General features: G+C 43.1%; 1 protein-coding gene across 1 annotated transcript in view; it reads right to left on the bottom strand.

Annotated features, from left to right (window-relative positions):
• MYOZ2 (myozenin 2) overlaps positions 1 to 13,105 on the bottom strand; it is a 142,169-nt gene that overhangs the window by 47,347 nt on the left and 81,717 nt on the right. The window contains exon 4 of the mRNA XM_040347172.1: positions 7,689 to 7,870. Within this exon, the coding sequence (XP_040203106.1) occupies positions 7,689 to 7,870 (182 nt within the window). The remainder of the gene's footprint in view (positions 1 to 7,688; positions 7,871 to 13,105) is intronic.

The following is a 13,105-nucleotide window of genomic DNA, read 5'->3' as shown; positions in this document are numbered from 1 at the left end:
ATGAGCCTGATACGCCGATTCACGAACGAAATCGCGTCGTGTGACCGTCGCTTACGTCGTTTGCGTAAGCGTAAGGTTACCCCTGCTACATATGAGGGGTAACCTTACGCCAGTCCCACGTATGCCATGTTAAGTATGGCGTCGGGTCCGCAACGTCTTTTCCCGTCGGGTACGTAGTTTTCCTAAGTCGTTCTTGAATACGACTTTACGTCAATGACGCACACGTCGGCGGCATTGACGTTTTCCGCCGAGAACTGGAGCATGCGCACTGGACTATTTTTAGCCCGGCGCATGCGCAGTTCGATCGAAACGGGGGCGCGCTTAATTTAAATATAAGCCGCCCCCTTTGAAATACGCGGGGATACGCCGGGCCTTTTACACTACGCCTCCGCAAACTACGGAGCAAGTGCTTGAGGAATACGGCACTTGCTCCAGTAAGTTGCGGTGGCGTAGTGTAAATAGCTTACGCGATGCTGCCGCAGAAAGTACGAGAATATGGCCCACAGTGTTTTACTGGGCAAATTACCAGAGACCATGGCAGACCAGCATGGGGAAAGAGACACTGCAGATCTGTTGCTGGGGTCTGTGCCCTGCAGTAGAGAGGACAAAGCCTGTACAGACATTGGGTTCTTTTGCAGTGTCCATGGGAGCTTGAGGACTGTGCTGTAGAGAGATTGTTAGCTGAGCTGGGACTGGAGTTCAGAGTTTAAGCCTTGTAAAGACCTGATCGTGAGGATTGAGACTTATGAGACAACTGATCACCAAGCGTACTGGACCTTATTCATTGCATACAACAATTGGTGAGTGGAAGTACCGAGCTTAACCCCTTGCTGTCCACAGTTACATGCCAACTGAGACTGACCCTTATTTAGCAACCCATCAGCCATTCCTTGTGTACAGTCTTGAAGGGACAGCTACATGTGCACCACCTACAGAAGGGCCCCAATAAAAGCTGACCAACACTGGCATTTGTAAAGTCCCATGGTTTTTCACCTTAATGTATTCTATGCATTAAAGTGGAGGTTCACCCTCAAACTTAACTTTATAACAATCATGTCTGCAGCCTTAATACATGCCTCTAGCGTTGTCTTTTTTTCCCCTATCTGAACCCTTACTTGTCTTCAGCCTCACTTCCGGGTCTTCTTCCCTGCGGGGAGTGGGCGTGTTGCTCCTTTTCCCCGACAAGGCGTAATTGGAAGCTGTGCGCAAGGTCTCCTGGGAGTGACGTTTCAACACTCACAGGAGACCATCCGAAATAGCTAGGCGTGTATTCTCGCGCTAGCTCGAGTGTCACGTGACGCGGGAAGCGGGTCACATGACTCGCAAAGCACGTCATGTGACTAGGAATCCAGGAAGTGTTTGCTTGTGGGATTCAAAATGCCCACAAGCAAGATGGAAAAGGCCAGGACTATTTTTTATAAGGTATTCTTTTTTGTGAAAACGGAGCGGACGGACGTACGAGCGGCTAGCAGGTGAGTAGTAGCCTGCTAGCTATATTACCATGCATTGGAGATTGAAAATAAAAAAGCAAAACCCGCGGAACCTCCGCTTTAAGGTGAAAAACCTCCTGTGCTGCAGCTGCCCCCAGAGCCCTCGCCTTTTCTTACCTGAACCCATCCATTCCAGCTACGAGCACAAGCCCAGTGGCTCCAGCTGCTGTCTTTGTCCTCATTGGATAGATTTATAGCATCAGGAGCCATTAGCTCCTGCTGCTGCTTATCAAATCCAGTGACATGGGAGCCCGGGGGCTGTCTGCTGTCTGTGCGGGACTCAGAAGCATGCCCGCACAGGTGCCCCCCATGGAAAGTGGTGCCCCCATGGAAAAATAAAAGTAGAAAAAAACTTTTAGTCAACCATCTAGCAGTACTGTAAAATGCTGTTTGAAATATTTTATTTTTCGCCCTTTAGTACACTTCTTGTTAAGCTGATAATTTCCTTAGTTTCCTAGGAGACTCATTTTGTTAAGGTGGTATTTCAGATTTTCAAAAAAAAATTGTCATAGCATTTTCCCAGGTTACCATGGTGACTGTTTGTGATGGCTTCTAAGGTAACTGTACTAAGCAGGGTGCCGGTGTCAAGATACTTTACTTAATCTCTGCTTGTTCATGGGAATCTGCTGATTAATAATATGAGTTTTAAGGTTAGGCACAAGAAAAACAATTTCTTGGTGTGCCCAGTATATGTACTTTCAACAGATGAATGTCTTGGCCCCCTCACTTCTGTAATTACGAGATGCAGAAAAAGGATTTAAAGGGAAACTTTAATGTTTTGGACAACGGTCTTTGCTGGTTCATATTTCAGTTCTTGTTTTTCACATACCAATTTGTAAATGCTCCTTCTAGTAGTTCAGGGAACATTCCCTATTTAAAGCGGGAGTTCACCCGAAAAAAATGTTTTAACATTAGATTGAGGCTAATTACGGGAAGCACAATCGGGTGTTTTTTTTTAAATCAATGCAGTACATACTGTTTTAGAGATAGATGTTCTCCGCGGCTTCCGGGTATGATCTTCGGGACTGGGCGTTCCTATTTGATTGACAGGCTTCCGACGGTCGCATACAGCGCGTCACGAGTTGCCGAAAGAAGCCGAACGTCGGTGCGGCTCTATACGGCGCCTGCGCACCGACGTTCGGCTACTTTCGGGAACTCGTGACGCGCTTTATGCGACGGTCGGAAGCCTGTCAATCAAATAGGAACGCCCAGTCCCGCAGATCATACCTGGAAGCCGCGGAGAACATCTATCTATCTCTAAAACGGTATGTACTGCATTGATTTAAAAAAAAAACACCCGATTGTGCTTCCCACAATTAGCCTCAATCCAATGTTAAAAATTTGTTTTTTGGGTGAACCCCCGCTTTAACCACTTTGTGACTGCAATAAACCCTTCTAAGGTTCATCACACATGTTATAATCTGACTGTATAGTCATGTCCAACCAGTTTTAGATCTACCAAAATTAGTAATATGATGACCTACCTAAATTATCCAACCAATCTCTGTACAATCAGTTGGGCCCTTGCTCTGCTTAGCTGTTGGTAGATATATTAGAGATAGTACAGTCAGATTGTAATGCGTGTTGAGCTTACGTCCTCACTTACAATGTCCCTTGCCTTGAGAACAGCAATGTTGCAGACAGGGCTGCAACCATAAGGCATGGTAGGTACTGTTGGAAGTGCAACAGCGTGTATTATGCACTCCAAACTATAGGTGGCACTGTAGTAATATACTAGTATCTGCGTATTTGTATATTCTTTTATAGTCTGCACAGGAAGTATGCTTTTTTCTCTCTGCTCACTCCTGTAATGCTGTTCTCACACATGTATGCTGTTCTCCTATGCTAGTGAAGTTGAATTTTACATTCCTAAAAGTCTTAGTGCCTCATCTTATCACATCATCAACAGACACTTGCCTGTAGACACCATAGCCAAAGAGGTAGCAGTGCATTGTTTTTATTTAACAGCAGGACTATTCATTTACACATTACCACAATACTCTATGCCAAATCAGGACAAGAAAAACAAGGAAAGATCTTGTGATCCTACAGGAGTGAACCAAACCCTTTGTGCCTCCAGGCTCCAGTGATGATTATCTGGCTCTGGTTGCAGCAGAGAACTATAAATACGCATCTGTGCACAATTCTGGTTCCCAAACCCTGCTTTTAAACTGACAAATTGATCAGAGTCATACTGACTCACACTAATGTTGCTAAATTTGGTCTGGGCATAAGATTTAAAAAAAAATGGTTAATTGTCATTCAGATAAGTTTGATTAGCAATATAAAAGTACTGTTTTCAGTTAGGCTAGACCATTCCTATTGATTTGCAGTGAGAAAGTAAAGAAGTGATATACAGTGATTTTACAGTACTGCTAAGCAGGAACCAAACCCTGCAATAATTAAATGTATTACTGCATTTTAGCAATTTTAACCACTTGCCAACTGCCCGCTGCACTCCTGCACAAATTGCTGTAGCTGTACAGCGGGCGCTTTAAGGAGTATAGGGGGCACGCGCATGTGCCCACCGCTTCCCTAAGGAGCCGATGAACGTGCCCTGCGGCCACGATGTCCGCCAGGCACGCGAAATTGCTCCTGGCAGAGCGAAAATGGGGATTTGTGTGTTTAAACACACAAATCCATGTCCTTTTAGGGGAGAGGAGACAGATGTTGTGTTCCTAGTATATAGGAACAACGATCGGTCTCCTCCTTAAGTCAGTCCCACAGTTAGAACACACAGTGAGTGAACAGATTTAACCCCTTGATCACCCCCTAGTGTTAACCCCTTCCCTACCAGTGACATTTATACAGTAATCAGTGCATTTGTATAGCTCTGAACGCTGTATAAATGTCAGTGGTCCCAAAAATGTGTTAAAATTGTCCGGTCTGTCCGCCGCAATGTCACAGGACCAATAAAAATTACAGATCGCCACCATTACTAGTAAAAAAAAAAAATGCCATAAATCTATCCCCTATTTTGAAGAAGCTATAACTTTTGCGCAAATTAATCAGTATATGCCTATTGCGATTTTTTATACCAAAATTATGTAGAAGAATATATATTGGCCTAAACTGACCGAGAATTTTTTTTTTTTTTTTTAAATTGGGGATATTTATTATAGCAAAACGTAAAAAACATTGTGTTTTTTTCAAAATTATCGCTCTTCTTTTATTTATAGCGCATAAAATAAAAACTGCAGAGGTGATCAAATACCACCAAAAGAAAGCTCTATTTGTGGGAAAAATAGGCCTCTTCTCCCACTCTCCGTGTCCTTCTGCCGGGTTTCTCTGCTATCTTCTTCCAGCTCTTTTACTAGCGTTGGCCTGGTCTTCTCAGTCATTTTCTTCCCTCTTTTCTTCTTCCGATGTTGACAAGACGCTCTCTCCCACTGTAATGCCGTGTGCGTGGTGCGCAACGATTTATATAGGCATGGGGCGTGGTCACCGGGTGGAAGAAGAGAAGAGGGAAGAAGACAACGGAGAAGACCGGGTAAGGCCAATGCTAGTAAAAGAGCTAGTGGAAGAAGATAGAAGAGGAGCCTGGCAGAAGGACACCAGAGAGCGGGAGAAGAGGCCGGAGAGCGGAGGGAGTCGGAAGAGACCTCCAAAGTCAGAAGAAGACCCCCAAAGTTGAAAGAAGACCCCAAAGTCGGAAGAGGGTCCAGGGTTGTTGGGAAGAGGCCCTTGTCCTCATCAACATGGGTACAAGGTGCTTTGGGGTGGGGGGCCGCAGGGCAGCCCCAAAGCACCCATCCCCCATGTTGAGGGCATGCGGCCAGGTACGGTTCACCCCCCTTCCTGGCCGGCCAGGCTACGTGCTCAGATAAGGGTCTGGTATGAATTTTGGGGGAACCCCCACGCCGAGCTGCCTAATAAATTATAATCGCCCACCCACAGACCCCGACAACCAACATCCAGGGTTGTCAGGAAGTGGCCCTTGTCCTCATCAACATGGGGACAAAGTGCTTTGGGGTGGGCGTTTTTTCGGCGTAGGGGTTTCCCTTAAAATCATTAACACGAAAAAGACGATTTTAGGTGGAAATACAGCTGTGAGTACACTTTCACAGGCAGTGATCAGCTGCCTGTGTTATCCGCTATATGATAAGATTAAGTTGTCTGGGAGAGTTTACAACCACTTTAAGACCCCTTGCACACATGGTTGTCTGGTTGCAGTGTGCTCCTCCTAGCATTTTATTGTGCCTGGGAGGGATAAGTGCAGCATTCAGCTCTGTCCAGCCACAGCCTGCAATAGACTTTGACATACTGCAGGCTGGATGTATCTGTCCCTCCTGGGCACACTAAAACACAGTGAGGGACGCACTGCAGCTAGACGTCCCTGTGTGCAAGGGGCCTAATTCCAAAAGTGGGAGAGGAAATTACTTTTGTTTTCATATTTATTTTAAAAATGTGTTTTACGTTTTTTTTAATACTGTTTTCAACACGTGTATAAGTATTAGTGTTTGCATATTTTTTAACAGCTATATGCTGGAAAATATCTCAAAGCATTCTTTCTTCTGCCAAGTTTCAGGTAGAGCAGTGGTCTCCAGACTGCGGCCCGGGGACCGCATGTGACCCTTTTCTTGCTTTTATCTGGCCCTTGGGGCACCATTCCCCTCAGTGTCAGCAACAGTGGGACAATGTTTTTGCCATTGACAGTGACAATGGAACACTATTCCTTTTACTGACATCAATGATGGGGCACTATTCCTCTTACTGACATCAATGATGGGGCACTGATCCTCTCACTGACATCAATGATGGGGCACTATTCCACTCACTGACATCAATGATGGGGCACTATTCCTCCCACTGACTCCAATGATGGGGCACTATTCCTCTCACTGATCCCAATGATGGGACACTATTCCTTCCCCTAATACCATAGAGAAGTTACTGTTTACTTCCAGTGACACCAGGACATTCTTTTCTCCCACTGGCCACGATACAACCCCCCTAAAATTCGAAGGACGGTAAACTGTTTCTAAAAAGTTTGTAGACCCCTGAGGTAGAGGTTGGGAATGGCTTGAAACTATTGCGTCTTTATTACTCTCAGTATTCCTTATGGAGAGATTTCTTGTCTTTGTAATTTGACAGGAATAAGAGTATATCACCTCAAAGGGAAAGGAAATCACCCATGTATAACCCTCAGGAGGTTTACTCTGACTTCTGATCTTGCTGACAACCCTCAAGCCTCATACACACGTATGGGATTTCCAATAGGAAAAGTTCCTGTCGGAAATCCCGAGGGGAAAGCTGAGAATCTGCTCGGTTCAGTCTTTCCCCTACACACGGCCGGTTTTCCCGACGGGAAAACTGCCAAAATCAGCCGGGTTCTCTTTTTTTGTCCAGCAGATTTTGGGCAGTTTTCTCGTCGGAAAAACTGCGAGGAGCATACACACGGCCGGGATTCCCGGCCAAAAGCTCTCCGTCGGGAAAACTGATTGTGTGTACGAGGCTTCAGTGAAGGAATTTCACCGTTCCTCTTTTCTTTGGGGCAAAAAGTTACACAGTTTATTCAGGCCCACAAAACACTAGCACACATTTGCCAACCTGTGGAAAAATCAGCTGCAATCTTAATATCTAGCAAGGTACACTTTTCAAAACTTGGACCACGTGAAAGTAATGATAGTATTGGCATTGAAGCTACATAATGTCAGCCTCACTGTACTAGCTGTAGTAATAAGTCAAAGGTTAGAAAGTGATCATTGTCATACAAAGACTGAGGCCTCGTACATACGATAGGTTAACCAGAGGACAACGGTCTGATGGACCGTTTTCATCGGTCAAAACCGATCGTGTGTGGGCCCCATAGGTTATTTAACCATCGGTTAAAAAAAAGCCAACTTGCTTTAAATTTAACCGATGGATTCCTAACCGATAGGTCAAAACCGATCATTAGTAGGCACGACCATCGGTTAAAAATCAAGGCATGCTCAGAATCAAGTCGACGCATGCTTGGTAGCATTGAACTTCATTTTTTTCAGTACGTCGTTGTGTTTTACGTCACCGCGTTCTGACATGATCGTTTATTTAACCGATGGTGTGTAGGCAAGACTGACCATCAGTCAGCTTCCTTCAGACCGTTCTCATCGGATGGACTAATCGTGTGTACGGGGCTTGACACTGCTTTTCATAGAAGTACAACTATTCAATAAAATGTATTTTTGTGAATTATTTAACCTTAAGGGCCATACTTACACTTATATTTGTCTGTGTCTGTGGCCTCATTTCATATGGAAAGTTTTCATAAGTGTACTTGTCAGATCTCCTTTGTCGCATCTTAAAAAGCCTTGCCCCTCGGTTGCTTAGCATAGACAGTTCCTCCAACATGATGTCCTTAGGCACACTTATCTTTTTTCCAAAGTCAATGCTTTCCAACTCTGCAAAAAAAAAGAAACATGTATTTATTCCCTCTGAGCCAATTAGTGCCTTCATAATTAGACTGCAGGGTTCTTGTCATGGCAGAGACAACATTGTGATGTTTCTGCAGGAACTAAGATATATAACTTATTTTATTACTGATACATACTGTATGTCAATATGCATATATTTGTCAGCATGCACATACCGTATTTGTCTACTATCATATAACCAAATTAATAATGACTCCTACTCCTGATTTATGTTTTATGTTAAAAAATACTCCTATTTTATTTAGCATATTGACACCTACTCCCGATTTAAGTTTTATGTCGACACCTTGGGGGTTATTTACTAAAACTGGAGAGTGCAAACTCTGGTGCAGCTGTGCATAGAAACCAATCAGCTTCCATGTTTTGTTGTCAAAGCTTAATTGAACGAGCTGATGTGATGCCGCGTACACACGGTCGTTTTCATCATGAAAAAAAACTAAGTTTTTCCAACTTCATCATTAAAAACGACGTTGCCCACACACCATCGTTTTTAAAAAATGATCTAGCAAAGCGCGGTGACGCACTCTACAACCCGAAAAACAACATTTTAAGAATCGACATTAAAAAATGCAGCATGTTCGAAATTGTAAATGACGTTTTTAAATGACGTTTTTAAAAATGTCATTTTTTTTCATGCCGAAAAACGACCGTGTGTACGCGGCATTAGAAGTGCTCCAGTTTTAGTAAATCTACCCCCTACTCTTGATTTATGTAGCATGTTGAAAACATTCACTGTAAATTAAGTCACTCATTATGACATATAAACTGTAATGCCGCGTACACACGACCGTTTTTTGGGTTGTAAAAAATTATGTTTTTTTTTAATGTCATTAAAAACAATCGTGTGTGGGCTCCAGAGCATTTTTCACGATGTAAAAAATGCCCATTAAAAATTTCGAAAATGCTCTAATTTTTCACGCCGTTTTTAAACGTTGTAGTTTTTTACATCGTAAAAAATGGTCGTGCGTGGGCTTTAACGACATGAAAAAAATGCGCATGCTCAGAAGCAAATTATGAGATGGGAGCGCTCGTTCTGGTAAAACTAGCGTTCGTAATGGAGTAAGCACATTCATCACGCTGTAACAGACTGAAAAACGTGAATCGTCTTTTACTAACACTAAATTAGCAAAAGCAGCCCAAAGGGTGGTGCCATCCGCATGGAACTTCCCCTTTATAGTGCCGTCGTGTGTTGGCAAGGCCGTTTTAATGATCGGGTTGAAAAAAAAATCGTTTTTCTAGACCCTTAAAAACTTAATTTTTTACAACCCGAAAAAACAGTCGTGTGTACGCGGCATAACTCTGACTTTCTCTACCCTTTTAGTCTTTAAAAACACTGGAAATTATTTTCAGGTCTCTGGTAACCCTTACCAAAAAATATTTTTAGCTTGCAATACATAGGAGTGGTGAAAAAGCTGTAAATATAATAATAAAAAATAATAATTATTATGATACATCAAAAATATTTAATATCCAGGGGAGGTCATATTTAAACACCTCCTGCTCTATAACTTCTATGTTGCACTATAATTATTTAAATCCAGACTATTTTCAGTAACAAATAAACTAAATAACATTAAGAGCCAAGAAAAAAATCACTGACAGTGAAAGTTGTAGTGTCCGGAAGATGAGCCGAACAAGTGTGCAGCTCTTAGTGTAGCTGAGCATTTGTCTGTGGACTCTATCAGCAGTACCCTCTACTTGAGACTTCTCTGGACAGCCCCGGAGATAGCATTGGAGAACATCCACTATAGAAGAGACACCAGTGACCTACAGGCGGAGTAGACTCTTTTTGCTATAAGGCAGAGGAGTCCACCTCTTCTGGTGAGTGTGCATCGTTACTCTACCCCCGGGAGGTGGATGCATTGACACAAAGGGGACACAGAGCACTACATCACTTTTTGCACCCAGAAAATACTCTGTTTTGAACAAATTAACTCTATATGCGCTTTAAACTATTGTCACTTTATATATTGATGTATCATTAATTCAATTCACATTTGTGTTTGGTTTACTTAGCGAATGCATGTAATGTACTATTGATGTCACATCAATCATCCAAGGTAATTGATATTAACAGGTTTTTTATACGAGTATAGCCATAGAAAATATTAACATTTAGGAGGAGCTGGCGCCGTCCACACCCTATTTCAATATCCGCTTGCCCCATTGTGGGGACAATATTGGACAGCAGTGGCCCCATATTATTGCCACCAACACCAAGGCGCGAGTGTCCCACTATATTAATGCATAGAACATGCTGCAAAAATTACATCTCTAAAGAAAAAATAAATAGTCAAATCACGTTTAAATTAATTTGTGGTTGCAATTGCCGTCACCTGGCTATTAAAAAATAAATAAACAAAAGAACGCAAAGAATAAAATAAAAAACGTAGTGGGGCCCCCCAAAATCCATACCAGACCCTTATCTGAGCAAGCAGCCTGGTAGGTCAGGAAATGGGGGGGGACAAGTGAGTGTCCTCCCTCCTGAACCATACCAGGCCACATGCCCTCAACATGGGGGGTGCCTCTATCTATTCACCAAAAAAGTGTCAAATAGTACTAAAAACACAAAAACAGTCTTTGACAATTCCTTTATTAAAAAATAAAAATATAAAAAACAGTGTCCCACGATGTAAATCCATCATCAATCATGCTGCCCGCTGCACCCAAACCCCCCCCCCCCCCCAAAAACGCTCATGCCGTCTATGAAGGCCGACTGCTTACTGCCTCCTCTGCCATCTGACAGTTCTTATATAGGTAAAGGCAGGACCACCTAGCGACCACCTTGTGATGTCATGGACCGGTTCATATTGGGTCGGTGCCACTAGGTGATTTTGCCAGGAGGCCCCACCCTTACCTTTATAGGAACTGTCAAACTGAGCCTTCATGGAGCGTTTTTTCTTTTCGGGTCCGGCGGTGGCTGCGGCAGCGTGATTGATGATGAATTCATATCAGAGGACACTGTTTTTTTTTTTTTAAATAAAGTAATTGTCAAAAACTGTGTTTTTATTGCTTTTTGATACTTTTTTCGTGACTAACCCATACTTATTCACATGGGGTGCCGGGATCTGGGGGCCCCCTTGTTAAAGGGGGCTTCCAGGTTCCGAAAAGCCCCCTGCCCACATACCCCCACAACCATCGGCCAGGGTTGTGGGGATGAGGCCCTTGTCCCCATCAACACCCATCCCCCCATGTTAAGCGCATATGGCCTAGTTTGGTTCAGGAGGGGGGGCACTCACTTCCCCCTTTTCCTTACCTGCCAGGCTGCATGCTTGGATAAGGGTTCAGTATAGATTTTGGAGGAGACCTCAAGCCGTCTTTTTTTTAGTTGGCAGTTTTTTTTTTTTACCGCCAAATGTTTTTTTTTTTTTAGTTCAGCCGTCAGTGGGGAAGCCCATTAAAAGCTGATCGGTTGTTAAGGACAAAGCTTTGCCAAATTAAGGTGCAGAATGCACTGGTCAGCGTGCAGTGCATTGCAGGGCATTCGGCGAGGCGAACACCCACCAAACACCTTGAAAATTCGGGTGTTCCGCGAACGGAATGAACAGCCAATGTTTGTCCCGAACTGATGCTTGGGCTGAACCATTTGCCCAACACTAGTGGTCAGTGGAGAAATGCTCCATTTTATTTGTTGTCGGTGGTAAAGTTCTCCTTTACAGTGATGGTCAGTGGAGATAAGTACTATTTCATTGGTGGTCAGTGGTGAAGTGCTCTCTTACATTGGTGGTCAGTGGTGAAGTGCTCCCTTAGGTTAGTGGTTATTGGAGACATGCTCCCAGTATATATTATCCTACAACTATAGTGTTCTTTTCCATACCTAAAAAAAAACAAAGGACAAAAAGAGGCACTTGTATTTTAAAACTTTTCCTTGTTCAATTCAAGCTATTTAAAGGCCAACTTTATCCATAATGTTTCTTCTGCACAAATGTACACATTCCTGCTTCTAGCAATCCCTATATCTTGGACAGCACTATCAACGTATCTTAAAGTGATTGTAAACCATTCTTGTTTTTTATTTAAATAACAAACATGTTATACTGATCTGCTCTGTACAACGGTTTTGCACAGGGCAGCCCAATCCTCCTCTTCTCGGGTTCCCCACCAGCGCTCCTAACTCCTCCTTTTCTTGGTGCACCATAGGAAGCCACACACCTGCAGGCTCAATCCCGAGCTGTGCTGTCTGTGTCTATTGACACAAACAGTGTGGCTTGGCCCAGCTCTCCGCTCCCTTGTCACAGGATTTGATTGACAGCAGCAGGAGCCAATGGCTATCAATCTGCCTTGTGAGGAGGGCAAGAGCAGCTGCTCTTGGGTACTGCACTGGATCGAAATCAGGCTTAGGTAAGTGTAAGGAAGGACTTGGGGAGAAGAGCTTTGCGCGGAAGATTTTTTTACCTTAATGCATAGAATGCAAGTAAAAAAAAAAACCTTTAGCCTTTACAACCACTTTAAACATCAGTTTTGGTTGGAGTTTTCTTTTATTTCAGAATAATATCTTATGTAATATTTCTGGTTTCTCCACTTTGGGGGGGAAAAAAAATTGATAAAGAAATTGCATTGTGCAACTATCTTCCTTGACACATTTCCAAAGCTGCCTTCTTAAATCAAATCTGTTCTTATTCCTGCCAAGTCCTAATCAATGTCAGGAGCACACCAGAAGCCTACACATGCCATAACTACCGGCACCTCGAGCAGATGCTAGACATGTGGTCAGGGCAATATCGTCATCATGTCTAGATCAAGCAAGATCACACACATTTTCCCTAGCTTACTGCCTGCCAAAGTAGTTGGAAAGACAACATACTTGATTCTTCTAATTCTTATTAATTCAGAAGTGGAAATGAGAAGTTACATAGAAAAGTAGAAGTTTATTTCACACAGATCTGAGAGCGGCATGGTCTGGCCTGCTGTCTGTGACAATATTTATTTCCATACAGCAGCCTGAGCCTACTCTTGGTCTGAAAATAGCTTCTGTTTTGAAGACAGTTAACTTTCTTTCGATTGAAAATCAGAAGTAAGCTAACAGTAAAAAAATTGTATATACATACATTATATATATATATACACACACAGTAGCTCACAAAAGTGAGTACACCCCTCACATTTTTGTAAATACCATATTTATCGGCGTATAACACGCACCCTAACTTTAAGAGGGAAGTTTCAAGAAAAAAACTATCCACAGTTCCGCCTGCATATAAC

This window comes from Rana temporaria, chromosome 1 (assembly GCF_905171775.1).
Source record: "Rana temporaria chromosome 1, aRanTem1.1, whole genome shotgun sequence".
NCBI lineage: Eukaryota > Metazoa > Chordata > Amphibia > Anura > Ranidae > Rana > Rana temporaria.
The sequence above is the reverse complement of the archived record's forward strand: the minus strand, read 5'-3'. Positions and strand labels throughout refer to the sequence as shown.